Raw genomic sequence first — 24,483 nt, 5'->3', positions numbered from 1 at the left:
CAGAACAGTTGAAGCATTTTCTTAGAGCTCCCGGCTGCTCTGCTCTGGTGCTGCGTGGGGTCAGGCGAGCTTGCTGCCCGCGTTCAGCCGTCAACATTAAGCACGGCGACACGTGGGTGCCACGCAAGCCGAGCCGAAAGGGCTGCGGGTGGGCTAACGCGGGCCAACTCACGCCTTTGCCCCCGCTCCGGCTCCCCGGGCCCCTCTGACACTGGGGACCAGCGCCTTCCCCGCGTGGGGGTGTGCGTGTGTCCGTCCGTGTCCTCCTCCCGCCGGCCGCCCCCGTGCCCGTGGGTCGGGAGCGGCATCCCCCGTGTGCGGAGGCGCGCGCGCGCGCTCACACTCAAACGTGCCGCCCCCCCCGCCCGTGGGGTCCGCCCCCCCCCCGGCCCCCCCGGCGCAGGGAGCACCCCGGGGGCGGGGGAGCTGCTCCCCTCCGCCCCCGCCCCCGCCGCCGCCGCCGCCGCCGCCGCCGCCGCCGCCCGGGGCCGGACGGCGAGGCATGAAGAAGAGCCTCCCCGGCGGGGAGGCCGAGGCGGGTCCGGGCCCTGCGCGGCGGCGGAGCGGCCGCCCCATGCGGGCTCCGTCCCCCCGCGGCCCCTCGCCGCCGCCCGCGCCGGGATGGAGGCGCCGGGCCGCCGCCGCTGCCGCCGCCGCCGGCGGCTCCCCGTCCTGCTGCTGTGGGGTAAGTGGCGGGCGGCGGAGCCGAGGCCGTGCCGGCGGCCGTGCGGCGGGGCTCGCCGCTGCCTTCCCGGGACGCCGGCGGCTGCCCCGCGGGGACCGGCCGAGCTTCCCCGCGGCGTGTGCGCGGCCCCCCGCGGGCGGCGGTTTCTGCCGCGGCGCGGGGCTGCAGTTCGGGAGAGGCGTGAGATCCCCCCCACCCCCCGGCTTTGCAAGAGCATCCCTTGGCGAGCGGGCTTTTCTCCGGGGAGTGGGCGGGCGCGGCCCCGCGGGCGGCTCCGGCGGCGCTGGGGCGGGCGGCTCTGCCTGCGGGGCTCTCCGTCCCGAGCGGAGCGGCGGCTTCGCGGCCGGAGCGCTCCGGCCGGGCGCGGCGTGTGCGCCGGTGGCCCGGTGCAGCCCAGCATCCCGGCGGCGGTGCGGAGCCCCGGGACGCGGCTCGGGGCGCGCAGCCCCCCCCGCCCCCGCAGAAAGGACCTCGCCGGCTTCCAGCGTCAGCCGGCTCTCCGCCTCGGATCGCGGCTGCGATTCGGGGGAGGCAGGGCTGGCCGCCGGGGGAGGTTTTCGGCTTCGGGCGAGGGGTCGGCTCCCGTCAAGAGAGGTCTTGCTACAGGCAGTTGTAAAAGTGCGGATATCCTTCAGATCTTTCACTGAATGTGAGAGTAGCTCTACCGCTAGAAAACCTTTGGGGGTTTTTTTGTTGGGTTTTTTTTTGTTGGTGGTGTGTCGAGTTTTTTTTTCCTTGTCAGGTAGCTTGTTTAGGACTCCCAGATTTAAATGTGTTGCAGTCAGGTCAAAAGTTGCCGCGAGAAGTCAGTTCTGATCTTCGCTCAACAGTAAACCCAGAGATGTAGTTAATTCCCCGTGAGCCACAGATAGAGGAGAAGAAAATCAGGCCTCATACGTTTATCTCAGGACTTTATAACCTTGTCTGCTAGCTTTATGCCCCTTCCAAAGTACAAAGCTGGTAAACACTGGACATCATTCTACGAAAAGGCCCACAAATAAGTGGATAGTTGGTATTGACGGTGTTCAGCAGCATGATCTTGACCTGGTCTGCCAAAAGAATGACATGTCAAATGCATAAATTTTCTGATTCTCTGTGGCCGGAGGACTGCTAAAATCTTATCTTGATCGCTCAGATTTTTTGTTATTTCCCAGCTGAAAAGGAATAAAAAAATGGCCAACACCTGTCTTGACAGGTGGAAGATTTATTCAGTCTTGAACTTGGGGAACCAGGCAGTAACCTTTTTGCATGGGGAGACATCCTTATGTTACTGTGACTTTTACAAAGCAAAATTGCTCACTGGAGATTTATTTTCGGAGAATGAGTGGAGTGAGGGACAATGTCCCTGTAGCTCAGAAAGCTACAGAAAGACATTTTTCACCGGAGAGACACAGGTAAATCAGTTCTGCTAGACGTTTTTGACTGTGCTAGTTGCTTTCATAATAGAGTAACACCCAAAAAATTATTTTAAGGACATCTGTTAACTGATAATGCCTTACTTTTGCTTGGAGTTGAGACGTATAAACATAATCAAGAACTAATGATATTAGGCTAATTTCCTAGTAGAAAAGCCCTGAAAGTTTTATGATGTGAAATCAAGGGTTTTAATAAGGAAAGCCTTAAGTGGTAGAAAACTAAACTTCTTCTTCGAGTAATACAAGCACACTTTTAATATCAGTTATTCCAGAAGGATTTTTACTTGAATTAAATGTACTTTCCTCCCTTTTCCCTAGTAGCTTCTTTTGATTAACCAGAGACCTGTGACCTCTCTCATTAAGGTAAAACTCTTTCCAGGATTCCTCAGTGTTAGCTCTTACTGAATGCCTAAGTAAGTGCCTCAGAAATAATGATGTATTTACCGTAATACCAGATACTTTTATTCCACTTCAATGTGTGGAAACTGAGGCAAGGAGAAACTTAAGGGCTTGACCAAGACTTTTAACGGACTAAGTAGGTTTTTTACACAAGTTGTTGCTTCGGCATCCCTGTCCAAACATTCACTCTTTCATACCTTACGTAATGTCTGCATTTCAGTTGTACTATTTGTATATGAGTTGAAAGATGCTACCAGAATGAAGCTAGGGTTTTTTTTTTAAATTCTGGAGTAATCTTTATCGGTATGTTTATGTATACGCATATAGAGAGAGATGGTGTGATTCTTATCTGGAGCAGTTTTCCAAGACTGTCTATAGTTGTTCACATTTCATAATCCTGTTTCACAGCAGTTAGCGAAGCTTAGCATTTTGGCCATCGGTGAACAACCAGACAGTTGGAAAGCTGGGAACAGAGCCTGGCTCCAGGCCCCTGTTCTTACTTGCTATTTTAAAGACCATACCTCATCCTGCAAACAATAATGAAAAAGCTGTGTATTGAAGTCCATATACTGTAAGGTCGGGAGCTCCCCTTGCATGGAACATGGGCTCTGTAACTCCTGGGGAGTCTGGACTCTAATGAGGAAAAAAAACAAGCAGGAAACAATTTTATTGGGTTAAAGTTTGAAAACCAAATCAAGTTTTTTTCCATTATTTTCTTATGAATATGTCATGCTGTTCTGCAGCTGCAAAGGGTGGAACAAAGAAAGGGAAGACTGTTGTAGGAGTCCTGAATTTAATAGACCCAGGCGGGAGTGCATGTAAAACAAATAAACCTTTGCAAAGCAGAACATCTGATTTTGAGACAGACCAAAGAGTTTTAACAAAAACGCTTCTCTACCAAAACGATGCTTCGTTTTCTAAAGACACAATTTTCAACACCAGGCAAACAGGAAGACAGCAGACTCCATCCCACCCTGAAAGCAAAGCCTTGAGTGTAAACGCAACCTCTGCTGCAACTTGCTGTTGGATCCAGATATCCTTCCCACCATCCTTCACCCTTTCTGTGTCTCCCGATTCCTTTTTCGGGAAGATGTTGCCCTTTTCCTGAGGTCTGCATGTACAGCAGGGGACAGGTTCATCTTACATACGCTCAACAGGGCGAATTTTCTGTCCGAGTTCAGTTGTCTGTGGTGACTGCAAGTGGACTGCAGGTGGTAGCACAGAGCATCAAATGCCGTCTCCAGCTGGCTTGGCCCCAGCAGCCGGGAGGAATGGCGCTCAGTGTTTGACGGTAACTCCAGATTGAAAGTGGGAAGGAAGAAAATGGGTTTTCTGAACCCGATTTACACCAATGAGATCCAATCCTGGAAACCATTTAGCTAGCAAACTCTCTTAAATTAGTAAGATTTCCCTATGTACATAGTAGTTAGGGTTTTAAATACCTTTGAGGTCTGAGGGCTTAGCTTTTAGGTTTATTTTAGCCAAACCTGTCAGGCAAACCCTCAGAGGCTGTGAAGTGAAGCTAGAAGTCTATACTGAGATAGAGAGGTATTGCTATAGGTGCAGATACAGACAAACCATGAGATTTTAAGGAAAGGGTCTTGAGCACGACCGGGTTGGCTCAAGGGGAACTGTGGGAGGTTTTGCCAATTAAGTTGTGTTTAAATATGGCAGCACCAGTGGGTTTTGTACGTTTGTTGTTTTGGTTTCTCCCACCTCTCTACTGATAACAGATACGATTCGTGGCTTGGAGGCAAACAAATCAAATTCCAGTTTTTCTTACCAAGGAAGGAAATGCAGTGAGGGGGGCCTTTACAAAACACCATTTGCTACCATCTGTGTCTTTGCTAGTGAAATGAATGCTTGAGAGAGAGGTATGAAGAAAGCAAACTGTGTCCTCATTTAGGGCTCGTAAAGAGATTAATTTTCACAAACATAATGAAGCCTGTTTTAATTCGCACCTTTTTATTTTAGCAAAAGCTGTCACATGAACCATCTTATTTCAGAATAGAAGAAGTGTATTATTTTGTGTTTTATGAAAACAGCCTGTGCTTTTTTCTAAAATAAGAGTCTCTTCACAGCCAGGCTTGCTTTGAGATTAAACTAGAAAATGTAAATGAAAAAAAAAGTCATTATTTCAATGTGACTGTGTATGTAGAACAACGTAAAAGCTTCCTGAAGAACTTTTGGCTCATTTGGGAGGAAGATGTGTGGGTATGAGGAAATAAAGGAGTAGGAAAGCAGAATAGGAGAAAGCCTTCTTTTCCACAAGTTTTTAGGCTTGATCTCCGTTCGTACGCTGGCTTCCCTGAAACCAGTCTGAAAGGAGGAGGCAACTTTGTTCCTCTCTAAAGGCTTTAAAAGAAAATGCAGTGGCACTGTTAGAAGTGGTCTGACAGCTAGAGAGGGTCCCAGCCTTCGTCTTGAGAACAGCTTGATGTGACCTACCCATATTGGCTTGAACCAGGGGCATGTCTGCATAACAGCTGGCAGCCTCAGTTTCCCCTCTGGAAGACAGAATTTCATCTGTGTGAAGCCAGACTGATGGCCTTCTGCAGATGGGATGTCAATTGCTTCACCTATGCTCCAAGCCAGGGAGACTCTGATCTGAAGAGGACGGTGTGATAGGCATTGCTGGGGCCCTTGCACAGCACTGGGCTAACGAAAGCACATCTTGTTTGCATCTAACCAGATTAAGCTGAGTAAGCAAAGGACTATGCAGAAGCACCGCACCCTACAATAAAGCATCTGTCTTACTGCTTTCACACCCTAATAAATGTGACTAATTTGCCCTTATTTTGGAGAGCATGATCTGGGGAAAAATTCTGTGGGCAGTGTGAGAAGAAATACTGTAATTCACATTGGCCAGTAATGACTGTCACTTCTTATGGGAACTTGGAGTTTTGTTTCCAAATGTTGGAAGTGACAGATTTCTTTTGCATCCCTTTTTGTGCAGAGAGATCGATGCTGGAGACTCTGATCTTTAGAAAATATTCTTGCATTTTTGTTGTCTCAAAATACATAGTTTGAGATTTGACAGGGTGTGCAGCTCTTGGTCTGTGTAGCCCTCCCGTCTTCAGCAGAAATGAAAAGAGAGTTCACAGCTGTGCAGTATTGTGAAGAGATGAGGAGATACTGGGACAGAAATAGCATCTTGTAGAAGTCGTTCAACTACTCATCAATAGGACAAAAAGTCCAGGTTTCTTCCAAGACTGAAGCTCTTGGACTTTAACTTTGGTCCGTAGTCCTCTCTTTTGCTCACCCTCTGTGCACTGGAGAACATCTTCAGGGCTGTGAGGAAGGGGTCCTCCTGACGCAGTGGTGCAAAGGCCACGCCAGTGCTTGCAGTTAGTCTCATCATCTGAAGAGACTCGGCTGTTTCTGGGGTACCTGGACATATTCTGCAGCTTTGGAGTGGAGGGGGCCCTTTCCTCGAGGGGTATCTCGGCCTGGGCATTAGGGCTTTGCTGCCTGGTAGCCACACGGGACTGTGGAACAGATTTTCTCTTCACGTTTGTTTTTGGCAAGTGACTGCAAATGTTATGCTGCCCTTCCACACCTCTTTGAGTCCAAGAGCTGTTCCAGCTTTACTCCTCAAGGACCTCCATGTATCAAGAACATAACATGTCCAATTTAGTATCAGAAGAGGTTTCTTTAAATGTATTTAGCAATGTGTGATGTACACTTATTATGATACAGCATTAAGCTTACATGTTGAAGTGAAATAGGAAAAATAAATTTGTTTTGGCTTTCAGGGAGGAAATGCTCAAAGCTAATATTTCTATGGAGTCATTGATTGTCATACAGCATGTGTGAAATCTCCTCTATTCCTATTTCATTTTTAGAAAAGCAGATCAATATGTAGTTTTTTATAAGCTAAATACATGCTTCAAGATAACTCAAAGTCAGAAGTTGCTGTATCATATTAAAATATCATGGAAATCTCCTTCCTTATTTTTGACCAGTGGACCTAGGCTGGACTTGCATTCAGAGAAGCCAACCTTTGCTGTTAGTTAATGTTGCTGCTGAACATATTTCCAGGGGTAGGTTTGGGGTGGGAGGTGTTCTGCCATAAAATACTTAGTGATGCACAGTGAAGTAGAGGTAGTGTTGCCGCAATAACCATTGGTCCGGTTTCTGTATAAGTAGCTCTAGTGTAAACCAGAAACACCAAGAAAGTCAGGGCAATGTGAAGGAAAGGTCAAAGGAAAATTAAGCTCCTCAAAATATTTGTGTTTTCATGTCTTTCTGCATTTTAAGATTTTGGAAAGAAATGTTAACGCTCTTTTGCATTTAATTAAATATTTTTAATAATGGGGGGAAAAAGCTCCCTCTGTGTAGTAATGTAACATTTTAAGCCTGGTATTTTCAGTGAGTTTTAATTAAAGTGGGTTCCAGCTCTTCTGTTTCTTACCTTTCTGGTAGGGCAGTACAGAACAGGTAGAATGTGCGTTGCAACATCATAAGGATGTTTGATCCTATACTGGTCTGCTGAAGATTTTGGCTGTTGCACGCCAAGTATGCCTTAGACATATTTGAGTTTTCTTTTCCTCCCAGCTACTTCATACTTTATCATGCAGTGAATTATGAAAAACCTTGTCAAAGAAATAAAAAGTGTTAGCAGAAACAATCCAAAATAAACACCTCCTGTAGGAAGTGGGGGATTCTCCATCACTTGCAGTCTTGAAATCTACACTGGAAATGTTTATGAAGAATATCCTGTCATATGAACAGCTGTTATTGGCTTGGTACAGAAATTATTGGAAGACTTTCTTTACCTTGTGTTACAAAAGGGGTAGATCTGGATGATCCAAGGAATTCCTTCTGACCTTGGAGTGTATCACTCCACAGGGTTTTAAAATAAAGCCGTTTCTAAGTTTGTAAAGAAAAGAATTGTTGACACATTTGCAAAATGAGAAAGAGGAAAGTTCTCATTCTTCCCTACTCCCCTTTCTACTCATTTCTTGCATGACTTCAAAATCCTGAGAAGGATTTTCCTCAGACTTCAGGGGAAAAAAAGTTCACCCCAATATGGGAGCAAAACTATGGAAAATTTCAGCCCAAGAAGAATGTCTCCAAGACTGTGAAAGCAGGCAGATTTAGATAAACTGTTTGCAGCTTCACTTCATTTGAGCTAAACTTCATTTGAGCTAAACAAACCCTTTATGTTCTATAGATCAATAGAGAATAACCCATATTCAGATTATGTCTACAGTTGCATTTTAGTTCCTGGGTTTGGGGCTGAAAGACCTGAATACCCAATGAAGTGGCTGGAAGTGTATGGAGTGCTCTTTTCTCTCTGCAAGGGTGAGTTAAAGCACTCCACTTACTCCTCAGGGCATCAGTAAAGAGTTATGTAAAAGCTCCCATAAGCAATGCAGGGAGGTTGGTTTTATGCAAAACTAAGCAGGCAGCTCTAATGCCACTAATTAAAGCCCCGGTGTATTGGATTTGTGTGGCAAGGTTTGTTAGCTGGTGGGCTACAGGGGTGGCTTCTGTGAGAAGCTGCTGGAAAATTCCCCTGTGTCCGACAGAGCCAATGCCAGCCGGCTCCAAGATGGACCTGCCGCTGACCAAGGCCGAGCCCATCAGTGATGGAGGTAGCACCTCTGGGAGAACGTATTTAAGAAGGGGAAAAAAACCTGCTGCACAACAGCAACTGGAAGAGAGGAGTGAGAACGTGTAAGAGAAGACAGCCCTGCAGACCCTCAGGTCAGTGCAGAAGGAGGGGAGGAGATGCTCCAGGTGCTGGAGCAGAGATTCCCCTGCAGCCCGTGGGGAAGACCACGGTGAGGCAGGCTGTCCCCCTGCAGCCCATGGAGGTCCACGGTGGAGCAGATCTCCACCTGCAGCCCGGGGAGGACCCCACGCTGGAGCAGAGGGATGCCTGAAGGAGGCTGTGACCCCGTGGGAACCCCGTGCTGGAGCAGGTCCTGGCAGGACCTGCGGATCTGTGGAGAGAGGAGCTCACACCAGGGAAGTTTGTGAAGAACTGCAGCCTGCGGGAAGGACCCACGCTGGAGAAGTTGGTGAAGGGCTGTCTCCCGTGGGAGGGACGGACCCCACGGCGGAGCAGGGGCTGAGTGCGGAGTCCTCCTCCCCCTGAGGAGGAAGGAGCGGTGGAGACAAGGGGTGAGGAACTGACTCCAGCCCTCGTCCCCTGTTCCCCTGCGCTGCCAGCGGGAGGAGGGAGAGAATTCAGTGGAGTTGTGCCCAGGAAGGAGAGAGTGCTGGGAGGAAGGTGTTTTAAGATTTGGTTTTTATTTCTTATTACCCTACTCTGATTTTAATTGGCAATAAATTAAATTAATTTCCCCAAGTCAAGTCTGTTTTGCCCGTGATGGTAATTGGTTGAGTGACCTCTCCCTGTCCTTATCTCAACCCATGAGCCTTTCGTTGTATGTTCTCTGCCCTGTCCAGCTGAGGAAGGGAGTGATAGAGTGGCTTTGGTGGGCACCTGACGTCCAGCCAAAGTCAACCCACCACAACCAGTTGCAAAAGAGAAGTGTTAGCTGAGGAGTCAGTCACGCAATAATACAGTTAGCTCTGATGCTTTTTTTGAATAGTGGGACATAAATTTTTTTGCAGCTGGCTTTATGCAGATGTTTATTTCTGTAAACCCCAAAAGGACCTTTAGCTTAATTTTCAAATTATTGAAGGCTTTTTTATTGTTTATAGGGTGAAAGCCTGAGAAAAAGCCTCTGCAAAGAAGGTTTGGATAGCGACCACAATAGGGTGGCTGTGCATCAGGGGACTCTGGGCTATGGATCAGCCATCCCAGAGCTGAAAAATGTGCAGACCTGAAGATCATCTTAGGAGCCTGCTCTTCATTGTTGGTCATGTTCACTTTCAGCCTGGCTCCAGAAATAGCAATGAATGATTTCTTCTTCATGCCCTAGCAATTCTCTTAGCTCAGGAAGAAATACAGTATAACATTTTTCTGTATGGTGTTTACTTTTTTTGGTTTTCCATACTTGTCAATGGGCATATTCCTAGCACGGTCTTCCTTTTCCTATGTAAATGTAAGCAGTGGTGATCTGCTGTCGTTGAAATGTCTTTTGGTCTTGGGCTGGTTGAGAAAAAAAGGTCAGACATACTACCCTCTCTTTAAATTTTCTTAATAAAATACTGACATGAAAGAAAAACAGGATAGAGATTATTAATGGTTGTAAAGAAAACTTTAATTTAAAGATTTTACTGTCTTGTTATTTTATGTATACCTTTGTTACTGTAAGTTTTTTATGGAATACTTGCTAGTAAATGCTTTGTTTCTATTATTAGGAGTAGTTGTCATCAACTTTCAGTACAATGTTAATGTATGAAGATAGTAGATGGTGGAAAGAAGAAAGAGAAGTTTAAACCTTTCACTGTCATATCCTCTTACTCCTTTAGTGGCACATGCTATTTGAAAAACAAAGCAAAAGAACTGTGCTAAGAAATGTGAAATGGAAGTAAACACAGAAACTGCAAACTGAGAAGCACTGGGTTCTGCATGAGCAGCTAGATATGCCCTGGCTTGCTGGCTGGGCAGCATGCCTTGAGGGGGGATAGCTGGGAATTTGTGCTCCTCTGGGGTTCAGTTCTGTTCCTCAGATCTACTGAGAGCAACAATTTACTCCAGGATTGGCCTAAGTAATTTCCTGTACCAGAATCTGCTGCTGTGCAAAGTTTCCTGTGTGGATATCCACCCAGGGAAAATTGCGGTGTGCAGGGATCATGCTGCCATGCCAGGCTGGCAAGGATCTGTTTTCAGTGTTTATTCCTTGGAGCAAGGAAGCTGTTGTGAAGAGCCACGTACACCTGTATAGCCACATAAGTAGATATGTGAAGCTCTGAGGTTTTGTTAGTGTTTTAATGCTCTCGTGAGTTCTTTGTGGCAATATGTCATTTACAATATTCTGTGATTGTGTATCCAGTGCTCTGGAGCACTGGTAGGTGAGTTGGGCTACTGAAGAAAAACAACGCATGTTTGAATGGTCAGGCCAACTTATTATTTCATGGTAGACGTAGAATTAACTGAAAATATGACTCCACTGCAATTATGTTGATGTAATGCCTCGACATGGTATGTAACAGCATTAGGAGTCTGCGAGAGGAGTACACACGGCATCAAGAGAAGGTGGATGTGCAGGGTGGGGATTTTTGTTGTCTGGTCAGAAAAGGAAAAAAACATTTTCCCATGCCTTCTATGATGGCAGTATCTTGACTTAAATATTCTGCCTGTCAAGGGAAGAAGAAACTTTTAATGTCTTCAAGTATCCCATGGTTTTAAACACTTCCTCAGGAGGGAGTGTGCCGTGACCCTCATCTATGAGACCTTCATGGGTCATTTCCCCTTCCCAAGGTTATTTAAAAAAAAAAAAAGTCAAAAAAAAAAAAAGTCATTTGACTTCTCTTTCAGACTACTCCATAGGAGCAGATTAGAGTCCTTAGTTGCCTTGAGGGACTTGTGTTTTACACTCATTCACAGGTGGCTAGGTATAGAGTAAAGCCAGTATTGTGCTGACCTTATGTTTCCTTATTATACGGAAACCTTATGTCACATCACATTTTCTTTTGTGTTTTCCTGCCTTTTTGACTAATGACAGGCAGCTGGGTTACAATAACGAGCACCCATGAGATCAAATATGTCCTTGCAGGTGATCAGGTGGTACAGACTGAGGTCCTGGATGCAGATGGCCAACTTTGGGGGCTGCCACAGTTCTCATGTGGACTGGCGGTGTATGTCTCTCCATAGTAATTGCAAGCTGTCTGGCCTTTTAGGGGGAATAAATCTGAACTATGCCACCTCATTTGTTGATGTACCTTTCCCATAAATTGCACAGCAGACATATTTCACAATTATCTTTTAGACAGAGATTGTCATGTTCTTTAGCTGCTTTGTTAACATTTTCTGAGAGAAGGGGGTAGTGGTGAGACAGAGGTCCTGGCACCAGACTGCTGCTGGCTCACACTGTACTCAGTGTGACGCTGGTTCCTGCTTGTGACCTTAGACCAATTGTTTGCTAGTTCTGTCATTATTTCCGTAGTTGATATAAAATGGAGACTGCAGTAGCGGTACCTCAAGGCTGTAATGAACCTGAAGAAGTGCAGAAGTTTCAGGGATTAAAAAAAAAGATTTTCACTTTCTCTTGCTAGAAGTGTATTTATCTGTAATCGTAAATTATTAAGAGCTATGATCTGGTTGGTTTAGAGGTTTACATCTGTGTGACAACCACTGTATCCCAAGACCCAGAAGTTATCCCAGGCAGAAGTTGGATGAAAACAAGGAGCATGAAGCCTTCGAAAGGCCTGTAGATACATCCTGAGTAACAATCTTTTCATAACGACCTGGGGAACACCCACAGAAGTGAATTCGGTCAATTTGGGTTTGTTAGGAAAGCTGTTCTGCTTGTCTCTGCTGGCTGTAGGCTGTAGCACCTCCTGAGGAGTGTAGTCCTCTGGAGGTCTCTTCCAGCCACTTTAAATCAGACTGTAGTCCCTGTATTGTTGCTGAATGTAATCTTTAAACAGTTTCTAAAGCCACAGATTTCTTTCTACTCTAGAAACAAATGTACTCCTCTTATTCTTCTTCAATTTTACTCTCTGGAAGGATGGATCTTGAGTTGGGATTTCTGTCAAGGATCACATTTGTCTATACTACTCTTCTAAAAGAGTGTGAAGAGAGTTTACTTCAAGCAATTGATTCTGCTGTTGGAATATTTAGTTCATCCACTGTCTGAAAGTCCGTAGCTGAAAAAAACCTGTTTTATACTTCAAGTACACAATGCTTCATCAGAAACATAACAGGAAAAAAAAGAAGTGAAGAAAACATTATGTGACATTTCAGGTTGAGTCATGAACTTCCATTACAATACAGTTCTTAACATTCGGTCGATCGCTAAGTAATCCCTTCCTTAAGTCTGTTGTTGAATCAGTATGTTTTATTTAAATATTTATTTAATAAATAAATAATTAGTAATTAATAAATAAATATTTAATTAAAAATACGGGTTATATATTTACTTAAATAAAACATACTGGTTTCAAACAAAATAGCAGAAAACCCATCCAACACCTCTGGAAGTAGACATAGGCTATTGAGAAATTGCGAAGCATTATTTCTATACTGCCAGCAGTAATTTAAGAACTTCACAAAGGAATGTAAAGAACAATAATTTGTATTCCTGCTCTGAAAAATTCCCCATTGAAGTATGAGTTCAGAATAATTGTCACAGTTCCAGCAGTCACTGGAAAGCTGAGGAACTCTGAACCAATGTGAGACTGAATAGTTGATGCCCTCCGTAATGTTCTCCATTGATTTGCACTGATGAAATGAAGAAGCTTAAATTGCTTCCTTTCATGCTTTTCTTGCTCTGCAGGAAGAAGACTCTAATGTCCAAAATTGTTAACTGTCTAAAATTACGTTGCCAATTCAAAGCAATAATGTAATGCCTCAAACTGTGATAAAGGACGGCATTGAACTGCACTTTTAGTTTTGAATATTACATTTCCGTGGCTAATATACATCTTCCATGCAGCTGACACAAGGGGAAAAAAAAGTTATTAAAAAGGATTCAGCATCAAAGCAGGGGATAATGAAAAGTTGACTTCTGTGTTAAGCTAGCTCTCTAGATAACTTCTTGGACATAGGGAGAGATCAATCCACCCTGCCAACAAGTTTACCTTGCTCCTGCCTCTCCATGTGCTGAGGCATGTTTTTTCTGGGCCAATTTTGAATGCAAGTGTAACACTTCTTTCAAGTACTATATTTATTGCAAGCTTCTGTTTATTCCCAGCATCCTTCCTTTGTGTTGGGTTCCTGTCATTGCCTGGCTCTGTGAACTTCAGTTGCCTCATTTCCTCGGTTGCTTTCACACTATATGGTGATGTTCTTGCTTCCTGTCTCCCCCGCCAGGTCCTGCTCCTCTTATAAAGAAAAGCGTCAAAGGGACAGTTAGTAGCTGCAAACAAAAGATGACCTTCTGAGGCACATATATTGTAGCAAGTGTTATTTAAAGATTGGCAGGTGTGACTTTAGTTTTTGTACCAATAGCATTATTTCTTCTTTGTGTACTTTTACAACAGCCTCTAGACTTGAAACAATACAATCATTCATGTTAGCTTTCTTTCTGAGGGTGGACCACCATGTGCTTTGTTTTCCCTATAAATGCAGGTATACATTTCACTGTGTGGCAGGTAGAGATATCCAGCTGGACCAGTTTTTGAATCATCTTTGTTAAGCCCAGGTAGAAGGCTGTGCTTTGCTGGCCACTTGCTGACCTGCTGTCAGGACTCTCAATGCATTAACAGCACCCTGAACAGCCCCACCAAGTTCTCCCTTGCCCCCTGCCTGGGTGCCCCATTGTGCCCTGAGCTACCTCATAAGCGGTCCTGGCTTATTGGCTGTTTTCCTGTATGTGCTCTGGACCTACATACTGGGTTGCCTTGTCTCCCATCCTGTATCTGGCCCTATCTCCTTCTGCTGTTGTCTGCACTCCCTGGTTCATCCCCTTCCATGTTGGAGCCATTGATGGAGCCCGTTTCCCACCCGTGGCCCTGCCTGCCTCAGGGGACGCCGCTGGGGTCACCCCAGCTCCTCACCAGTCATCACCAATTTTTTCTTCCCGAGTGTGTTTCAGACTTTTTCATAGCAGAAGTTTAGGCTTTGCCCATCTCTATAGCAATTTCATGCTAAATTATCACTTCATTGTCTCTGTTGAGGGTTTAACATCCTAGTGTGATTAGCTGGAATAAGAATTTGGCTCACAGAAGTAATTTTTCATTTGAAAAATAACCCAGAGCTGCAGTTTGTGGGGGTACGAAGTAGGCTGGTAAGGGCAGCAAGGATAAAGGCTTCGATCCTTAAGCACAGGCTGCAGCAGGGGGAGGACCAGCTAGCTCCCTACAAGAGTTGAGCAAAGTGTCTTGTGTGGCTGTTGAGAAATACATTGCTTCAAGCTTCCACAGCCCTGTAGGAAGCTATCTGTGTTAAGACTTATCTCTCTGAGTTGCAGGCAGTGACACTGTGGGTGTTAAGTCAGCTCTGTTTCAGTAACTCAGTGTCCTGGTTTTGGCTGGGTTAGAGTTAATTCTCTTTCCAGTAGCTGGTATAGTGCTATGTCTTGGATTCAGTATGAGAAGAATGTTGGTAACACACTGATGTTTTCAGTTGTTGCTAAGTAGTGTTTAGACTAAGTCAAGGATTTTTCAGCTTCTCATGCCCAGCCAGCGAGAAAGCTGGAGGGGCACAAGAAGTTGGCACAGGACACAGCCAGGGCACCTGACCCAAACTGGCCAACAGGGTATTCCATACCATGTGACATCATGTCCAGTATATAAACTGGGGGAAGTTGGCCTGGGTGGGGGCGGATCGCTGCTCGGGAACTAACTGGGCATTGGTTGGTGAATGTTGAGCAATTGCATTATGCATCACTTGTTTTGTATATTCCAATTCTTTTATCATTATTATTATTATTATTATTATTTTCTTCCTTTCTGTCCTATTAAAATGTTCATATCTCAGCCCATGAGTTTTACCTTTTTCCTTCTGATTCTCTCCCCCATCCCACTGGAGGGGGGGTGAGTGAGTGGCTGCGTGGTGCTGAGTTGCTGGCTGGGGTTAAACCACAATACTCGGTTATCATGTCTGGTAAGTCAATGTATGTCAGTCAGCTCCTCAGCAGACTGACAAGGTCAAAACTCAATGAATGCTCTGTTATAGTACCTAAGGATCAGCCCCTTTTCTCCCAACAGCTGGCGTAGCAAACCTTGGCTTTTACCTGAAAGGACAGAAATGGTAAGTCCTTTCACGTGTTTCTCTCGCTGTCAGGACCAGTTTCTGCACTCTCAGCTCTGTGGCCATATCCTTACCTGGTCCACCTCCGCCCCTCCTGCCAGCACTGTGCTTGTGTTGGTGATACAAAACTGTGTGCCCTAACATGATGCAAAATTGGAAGAGAGAGATGTTCCTTCAAGAAGTGCTTGCTGATGGTATTTGACTGAAGCTAGGTATAGAGATTATGCAGGGAAAGAAGTGGGTTTGATGAAATATATTTGAAGAAACTGTTTTGTCTTGCAGTCCTGTTATTCAAAGCAGGAGAGCTTAGACCTTCGTGGGACCTTTGTGGGCTTTCCCATCAAGTTTCAGGATTGCTCAGCATCTTCAGTCTGAGGTGTCTTGGCCACATACATTTCACTTGCCCCCCATAGAGGGCTTTTAGCGAAGTCTTTGGAAGGCAGCCACATGATGCTTGTGTTAGCTCATCTTTTCCTTCTGTTTTCATACAGACCCTAGTGAAATGAGGCTTTTGAGCTTGTAAATGCCCAGGAAGACAGATAACAGAGAAACCATACCCCAACTGTAACCAGTGTTTTTCTGATGCAGTAGGATGCCTCTTGACATTGTGTCAGAGCATAGGTGAAGTTATTTCCATGGGAGTTTCTCATGCATTAGATACCCTGAAGTGTCTGTGCATTCCTGCCGGAAAACCTGTAATGGTATAACTTGGCGTTTACATAAAAGATGGGTGAATTTCACATGATCTTTAATACCACCTAGGCAATAGGTAACTTTATGTAACATTTAAATACTTGGAGAAACATTGGTACACTTCTGTAACATCAATTTGTTCAGTATTTAAAATCAGATTTATAAAAGAAATGTGGGTAATAAGATTTATCAGTATGAAAAAATGATAGTAATAGAGTATTAATCTCTCCTGTGTTTCCAGCAAATCATAGATGCATGACTGCAGAGCAGCAGTTGCCATTTCAAACTGCGGTTTTAATTGTTTTCATGAACTGTATGTCAGAGCAGGTCTTGCTGCTATCAATAAAACTTCAGATTCTGCAGAGAGGCAGATATTTGGTTAGTGCATAACTTCCAATATAGATCTGATGTCCTGACGACGGTAATTGGCAGGATTGTCTTTAAATAGAGGTAAGAAGTAAGGTCTTGACTTGAGGTTCAACTTGAAGTCATTATATGTTCTTTTTTTCTTACAAAAATTATGATTGATAAAAATATGGTTTTGAATCAGACATTGCAAATTTTGAAGAATATATATAGGATTACACTGATGTAATTGCTGGTGAAAAACTGGACACAAACAAGAATTACTTGATATCTGTATTTTGAGAAAGTATTGGAGCCACTCAAAAATCTTACTCTCCTGTCAGTAATTGCAGCATCCTGAAGAAATGTTCAGACAAGGGAAAATAATATTCTAACATTTCCCTCGTATACTTATACAAGGCTTTCAGAATTATTGTTACAAAGTGTTTGGATGAACGTGCAGTAGGAAGAACACACAGCAATTCATATGCTGCTTCAGATTTATGAAGTAGTTGCAATACAAAGACTTTCAGTGCTACTGTTAAGCCTCTGGGAAAAAATAACAGTGAATAATGAAAATATAGCAGAAAAATAAGCATTGAGAAATACATATCCATTTCACAGAAAACCAGGAGTTTATATACTTGAAAAATTATAGGACAGTTACCCTCTCATGTATCCCAACAGTGACTTTACATATTGCTGTGAATCCCATTCTGAATTCCCTTTCAAATGTCAGAACAAAGTCTGTTTACAAAAGGATAGTGGATATTAGATAATAAGAGGCTGCAGTGAAGGTCTAGGATCAGATTTTTTTTCATATACAAGATTTTGAAGTAGGTTGTTAATAAAATCTAGTTTTTTTCCTGGTCTTCTTATTTTCTATTACTTTGTCCTATTTTTCTTATCTTTTCTTTTTCTTTCCAAAGGCTCTTCAAACCTATTTTTACCCATCTTTCATTCAATGGTGCTTTTCTTCACCTCTTGCTCTGGCTCCAAGCTGGTTGGTCCTTTTCCATCTGATTCCACTAATGCTAGGGGTGATAATACATGCTGCCAGAGTGTATGGAGAAAATAAAAGTTAAAGGCCATTGCTGTGGTCTGTTATTAACATGATTTAGCTTGCAGGCAACTGGTACAGTTAAACTGAACCTCCTTTTGCATCCTTTAAATGTTGGTTCAGGTAGGAGTGTACAGCAACTGTTTATTTCGGGATTATGGCAACATTTTCCAGCACTGTGACTCACTTTGCTTCCTCTGTGTATCTTCTAATGAGATGTGATGGCATCAGTCTTTCAAGAAATAAGCTGAACTTGCCCATTCTTAAAAGAGCTACTGGAAAAGTCACACTTTTTGTATAAACTAGCAAGGCCAACAAGCTGTAGTCTCCTGATTAAATCTTTGTTCCGAGTTGAATATCTGGGAGTAAAGAAAAGAAAGAGGGCTGGGCACGATAGCACATGGTGGTCTGGATTGTTGTTTCACCCTTCTCTGAACTCTTTTCGTTGAGGATAGGTGCAAAACATTCTGTGTTACTTTATTACAAGCAGATCAGAAAATGCAAAAAGCACGTTTTCCTGTGAGCAGGGGGATTTGCGAGCACAAACTTTATTCGGTACTTGGTTTATCACAGCTTCCCTGCCTGACATTGGGGTAGTCACTCAACCTCTTGTCTGTAAAACATGGACATGTTGTTTTCTCCTACAAGTTCTCTTTCATTGTAAATCCTGTTTTATTTGCCTCACCATGATCTCATGAGGACTACTGCAGCAATAACTGTGAAGGATCTAGAGATCAGTGACAAGAATTGATAGAATAAGAATTGGAGGTACAGTCTGTGGTCCTCGAGGGGAGCATCTAGGGCACCTATGGGCATCTAGACTGTTTCCTCAGGATGGATGGTGTTGGCTTCCTTGTAAAGTGTATGCTTTTAATTTGATCTTCAGTTTTCTGCAGTTGATAAGGCACATTTTCAATTGAGGATTAAAGAAAAACCTACCCAGGGACTCAAGTATATTTACTAGTATAACAGCTAATAGCCTGGAAAGAAAAGTGCTCTATTTGTGAAAGAGATACAGCCATCAGAATGTATAATGGAGTTTCAGCTCTGCGTGTTTGGATGCAACACAATTTTCTGATACATGGATTCCTGCTCTTCAGTTTCAGTACATTCTGGCTCATTAGTAACTAAGACAGAGATTAATGCTTGTCTGTAAGAAAAATATGTTCATTAGAAGGATCTAAATTGTTCTCAGATGTATGTACACAACAATTTGCAGTTAACTCAGTCGAGAGCTTGGTATACCTCCATGACCGTGCTGTCTAGATCAATATGATTGGGGCTGATATTCTGCTATGTATATCTCGATTCATTTTACTGGAGTGACGCATAGGGTATAAACAAGGAGCAAGAGGCACCCATCTGTGTGAAATTACTCATTTCTGATGTGAGGTTAACACTATAAAGATTTGTCAGGAATTTTTTTTCAGTGGGACATCAAAAATAATTTCCCTGTCCCTAACCCTTAATGTTGGAACCTACAGGAAAGAGTGGTGTGGACAGACCCATAACCAGTCTGCATGACTCAGCCATTTAAAGGATAGATAAAAAAGAATTTAAAACCAGGATGTTCTCTGAATGTTCATTCTTCCATTCAGACACACTCTTTAATAAAACTGAAACTAATGTTTGAATGAATATTTTGAGTATTCTGTTGAAACCTAGATTATGCTCAAGTTTGCTTGTATCTGCACTAATTCTTTTATGTAATAGCACGGAAGTATCTAACTCATCTCTCTCTTTTTTCACCCCCCTAGTTAATGGTCTAATGACGCTTGGATTCACAGGTGAGCTTTACTTCTAAAATTCAAACTTCTGTTTCTGTTTTGTTAATGGCAGCCATTGGAGAAACGCTTCCATCCTATCTGATTTCAGTTAGTCAACTGTCATGCATTTTTTACAGCTGGTCTTGTTCATCAGCTGTGTGAACTGAGAGTGTTGTTGTGTTTTGTAAAGGTCAGTCTCAATAGAGGTGGTAAAATTGTAGAATTATTTATAATTTTGAACCCCTTTGGCCAGGGATTTAGACAGAAACTCTTGTCAGATTGTTCCTGTCGAATGACTTTATCAGAGCTTTTTCTATAACCCTGCAAAATACTGAGGCTCTAAAGAGAGCCAACCAAAACCACCAAGGCCATGGAAAATCCATTTAAACACCCTGCTGGGAAGGATCTGGAGTAAATTGTCAGCACACATGACGTAATGGAGGAGAAACTTGTGTTCTGTTGGATTTATAGGGTTATAAATCAAGTGATAGCTGGCTGTTTAGAATACCCTGCCAGGGAAGGCAGCTTTGCTTAACTTTTGTCAAAGCATCAATGCAGGATTGAAGTTGCCAGCTATGCAATTTTCATATCTGGTTTTGAATTCTGCCCAGCTTTAGTGTTCCTCTGCAGTTCTAGCTGTGGAAAGTATAACTTACAACTGCTGCAGCTGCCAAATGAATTGGCGGGAGCGCTTAAATAGGCAGGGTCCATGCTATCATGTTAACTTCCCAAGAACAAAATTACGCTGCCCCTGTTTCGTAACTTTCACCATTTCTATCACTGGTGATTAACTGTAGTTCTGTTTTTTTTCTGGCACGGATGAAAGCTTAGCATCAGCTTTAAGAGCTCTGGCAGTCAGACGTGACGAAGGAGGTAGGGTCAGGTTGCAGCGAGTCAGCCGTACGCCTGGAGAGGTTTGTGCTCTGAATGAAATAGTGGGCTTAGGGTCTCCGGCGTGTCACAGGCTGTCCAGCTGTGGGCCTGCTGCTCTGCGAAAGTATGTGAAAGCCAAGTATTTCTTTGGTCAGGTGTGATGGCTGTCTCTCGTTTGGCACATGGCATCACTGAGTTAGTGACTTCCCCAGCTAAGGAGTCAGCTGCGATAGCTGGAGTTAGACTGCAAAGCGCTCCTGCCCAGGCTCCAAAGGAGCCATCTCCTTCGTGGGTGAGACACTTAATGTGCACTCCAGCCTGTTTTACAGCCACACGCCCCATTTCAAATGGAGATGTTCACGTTTCTGATTGATGGCTGGGTCATGGTGTGAGGCCTGAAACCAGTCCATCTTGCCTTAGGCTTTTTTGGACTAATAGTAAGGAACAGTGCCCTGTTGAGAGTGAGGGCTGTGCCTGACTTCTCATCAGGCGAAGGCTTGCATGCTTTTGGCCTCACTTCGCCTGGCAGCATGTTTGGCTGTCACCACACAAAATTAGAACCACCAGCTCTGTTCAGCAATGACGGGATCCTGCTTTCAAAGTAACTAATAGAAGGAAAAGAAATACCTCCTCTCCCTGGTGTAAATAGGGTCTCAGTGAATATGTAGGTTCAGAAGGAAAAGGTGCAAGACCTGATTCTACTTAGAGTTCTTTTTTCTATGGTTAAAAAAGGATGAAGCGGTCTGTTCTTCTTGGCTTTATTCTTAAAAAAACCTGTTCCTCCGGAGTTCTCAGGAGGTTGCCTGACACATGGGTTTGTTAGGGTTGCAGGTTTTTTTCAGGTAAAGCCTTTTCTCAGATTTGTGCTGCTGTAAAGAGAAGAAATCATCCTAGTTTTTTTCTGACTGATTTAATTTAGGCATTTGTATTAAATATGTTGACATACATATACTTACAGGTAATCTTTAATGTTCTACAAAATGTATGCATTTTGTATATAGAAGAACAATCAAAATAGTGGCATTTACAAAGGTAAAGCAAGACATATTTAACTACTTAATAAAACCAAAATGTTTCAGCCTTATCAAAATAAAATGCTTTAGTTAGTCTGAATAGATTTTTTTCAGAGTTTTAATTTTATAAGAAATACCAAAATACTATCTTTGTATTCCAATGCAGGCATGGGCTGGCCAAGAAAAAAAATTGACTTTGACTCTAAATACTGTGGAGTTGCCATTACAGGTTCCAAAAGATACAGACTTGCTCAAGTAAAGGTTGACTCTTTCTTTGCAAGTAGCTGTACGCTGTAACATCAACATCTAATAATGGTAGATAATGCCTTTAGTGGATATCCTAAAGAAAAAGCTTAATTGTGAATTCCAGCCCCTTAGCTGGTAAGATATACAAATGTTTCTGATGTTGAAGTACATTTAGTCATACAGTTAGTTGAATGGGATGCATCTGTGTAAGCTTGAGAAGTGCTTTCTACACTGAAGTACATGATCAGTAACTCCAGTCAGCTTTTAAGTAAAAATGCAAATGGGCAATAGTAAGTTAGTATGAGTAGAAGCTAAGTAAGATTAGAAAAGTGACTAGGTAGGTTGCTCTATGCTAGGTCTAAAAGATGATACTATATATGGTAACCTGTAGTATTATATACTGTTATGTTTTTAATAAATTTATGTAAAGGTATATTTTATCTGTTTTCTAAAATTGTTTAGAAATTTGAATGTTAGGTTCACAACAACGTAAGTGGCAATCAGAACTGTGTGAAGGAATTTGCGAGTGATGTGATCACACTTCTATTTCAATGTTTGAGATTTAAGGTGCTTTCTGATTTTACCTAGGTGCACGTCAACAGACTAATCTCTGCAACGAATCTCTCATGTTAGAAAAGTTGCCTGCCTGTGGAAAATCCTTTGAAGAGATGATGAAGAAAGTGGACTCTAAAAAATGGTGCAACCTGACAGAATTTATCATGTAAGAGTTAGTTTTGGTTTTGGTAGTCTCACCTTATAATAGTGTTTGTCTTTTAAAAAAAGGATCACCTCAAATACCAAGAACAATGTAATACCTACATCCTTAATAGATCCCTAATGCATGTAAAATATTTGTGTTCTGAATCAATTGAAATCGTCCTGTATCTGGTTGCCAGTTGCAGAGGCCTAAGCTGCAGCTCTTAAGTCCCTGCAATATGGCCACAGGCGCACAGAGAGACCCAGCTCTTAACTCGAAGAGTCCACAAAATAGACCAATTTAATGAAAACTAACCAGTGGGCTAACCAATACTAGCTGCTATTGCTTTTACCTCAGACAGTTGTGTTTATATTTAATCTATATTTCTGTGCATTTTAGGCAAATGTTACTTAAGTCAATTTTTTTTTCTGTGAAACCACTAAAGCAGTATGCTTTTAGAATCATGCTATTCTGTTTTCTCTGTTGGCAGCAGTGCAGTTCCCTCCTCTGATTTCCTTTTTTCAGTAAGATGACAGGAACATTTCATCATGCACTGTTTCAGAAATCCACCTCTTGTGTGAGATCGTCCTGTCCAAATGTAAAATGATTTGTCCTATTGATCCCGCTGGAGTTTGTTTCTTTGCCTCCCAGATAGAATGGAGAGAATGAGCACTACCCATTTTGTTTCGATGTCTAAAATACTGCAAGACTGACAGTAGTGAGGGTGGCATTATTATTTTCTTACCTCTATTCCTGTTCTGTAGTTGCTGGAGGTATTTAAACATCTCTCTATAAAGCTGCATACTTCAAACTCTGCTCTGGAGGAAACTCACAGGGCTTGTGTAATTGGTGGTATTTTTGGCTTTGTGGAGCATCTGCTTCTTCAGAGCATGTCTGCTCATGCATAATGCTTGCTTTTCGGAAGCACTGAGTACCCTCTACACCAACCGAAATCAGAGGAAATGGCAGGTGTTCAGCACTTCAGAAAACGAGACTCAAGTGAATTAGCGCTGGTGGGGTATGAGCCAGCCTGCAGCAGAACATCTCCCTGGATTTGAAACTGTGCTGGTGCTGTTTCGGGGGCTGCTCCTGAGGCAGGGCAGCCACAAGTTCGCTGTCATCACACCTGTTACAGCGTCATTTAGCCCCAGATATGTTCTTGTCTCGTATGATCATTGATCTTGTCTCCTATTTAGTATCACCTCATGTGATGCAAGATTTTGCAGTCACCTCATGCAAGGTTTTACCTAGCTGATCACCAGTAGACCTGATGGGTAACGAAATGTTGGACTGATATGCTATGTTGCAGCAATTCCCCATGGTTCTCTTGCCACTGACGCCTCTGTTGAGATGTCCCACCTGTTGATAATGTTTCATAATCTGACAGCATATTAACAACTTAGATGCTATTCCTTCTTAGCACTTTTATTTGCACACCCTAGATGACTTTACAACCTTGCAACCTTTTAAGAGGTAGATTATTAAAATTTATGGCACTGGAGTGAAACGTGCACTCATGCGGCTCTCTCCAACCATGGGGAAGAGCAAGAGGAGGTAAGCCCTTCTTATCCAGCTTGCAGAAATTGCATTCATATCTGACAGAGAAATGTGTGTATACAAAGGAAAAGAAAATCCTTGCAATGCAGGTACTGCTAGATTTATTTAACAAGTATCTGTATGTTATGGGGCAATAATTTTAATTTTCCAACTCATCTAGGTACAAGTCGTTTTACTTATTTTGAAGGAAGCACTTTAATTTTGCTCCATTTGATATTCATTACAGTTGTATTATAATCACAAAACAGAGTTCTTTGCTGATACCTTGTTCATAATTGATAAGTGTCCTCAACTAATGGGACTACTTGCAGCAGAAAAAGGTACCTGCAGGAGTCAAAATATTAGACTCTGCCTTTGCTAATGCAGGTGAAAAAGCAGGCAGCTTTTCTCAAGCCTTGTGCTAAAGTTTCTTCAAGAGTTTGAATATTTTGGTGCAAGATTTTTCCAAGGTTTGGAGGTGACTGCAGTCTCTGAGTTCTACTGACTTTCACATAGAGTTAAGAATCCACCTTACTTTTATCCTTTCCAATTGCACTTCCCATTTAGTGTCATTTTCATTCCCTGTACAAGAAAATTCCTGCCTATCTATGGAGATTGTTTTGTCTGGAGAAATCGGTCAGTCTGAGGCTTTGTTCATTTTTCCCTATGTGCAGTACCAAAAGAAGAATTCCAGCCTCTTCCAAAACAAAAATGTTTTACATTTTTCAATAATATACAGTTTTTTAAAACTTCTTTCTATCACTTACATTTCAAGTTCTAGCTTGGGAGATAGTAGTAGTAGGAATTTATTTCCTGAATCACGTATTAAGCAAGCATTATCAATCTGATTACAAACTTATCTTAAGGGATCGTTGCACTGAAGGAACAGCACATTTACCTCTACCTTTAAGAATTTTACTCTTTTGCGAACAGATGTGATTTGATGTCATGCTTTATATAAGGGCTAATTTCTTCTA

At 43.1% G+C, this 24,483-nt stretch overlaps 1 protein-coding gene across 1 annotated transcript in view; it reads left to right on the top strand.

Moving 5' to 3' along the window:
* The first annotated feature begins 367 nt into the window (after positions 1–367).
* The window catches only part of RAMP3 (receptor activity modifying protein 3), a 55,710-nt gene continuing 31,594 nt past the window's right edge, over positions 368–24,483 (top strand). The window contains exons 1-3 of the mRNA XM_069809309.1: positions 368–685; positions 19,133–19,162; positions 21,862–21,994. Coding sequence (XP_069665410.1) covers positions 622–685; positions 19,133–19,162; positions 21,862–21,994 — 227 coding nt within the window. The 5' untranslated portion in view covers positions 368–621. The remainder of the gene's footprint in view (positions 686–19,132; positions 19,163–21,861; positions 21,995–24,483) is intronic.

The sequence above is a fragment of the Haliaeetus albicilla genome, chromosome 21 (assembly GCF_947461875.1).
Source record: "Haliaeetus albicilla chromosome 21, bHalAlb1.1, whole genome shotgun sequence".
NCBI lineage: Eukaryota > Metazoa > Chordata > Aves > Accipitriformes > Accipitridae > Haliaeetus > Haliaeetus albicilla.
This window is presented reverse-complemented; position numbering and strand designations above follow the sequence as displayed.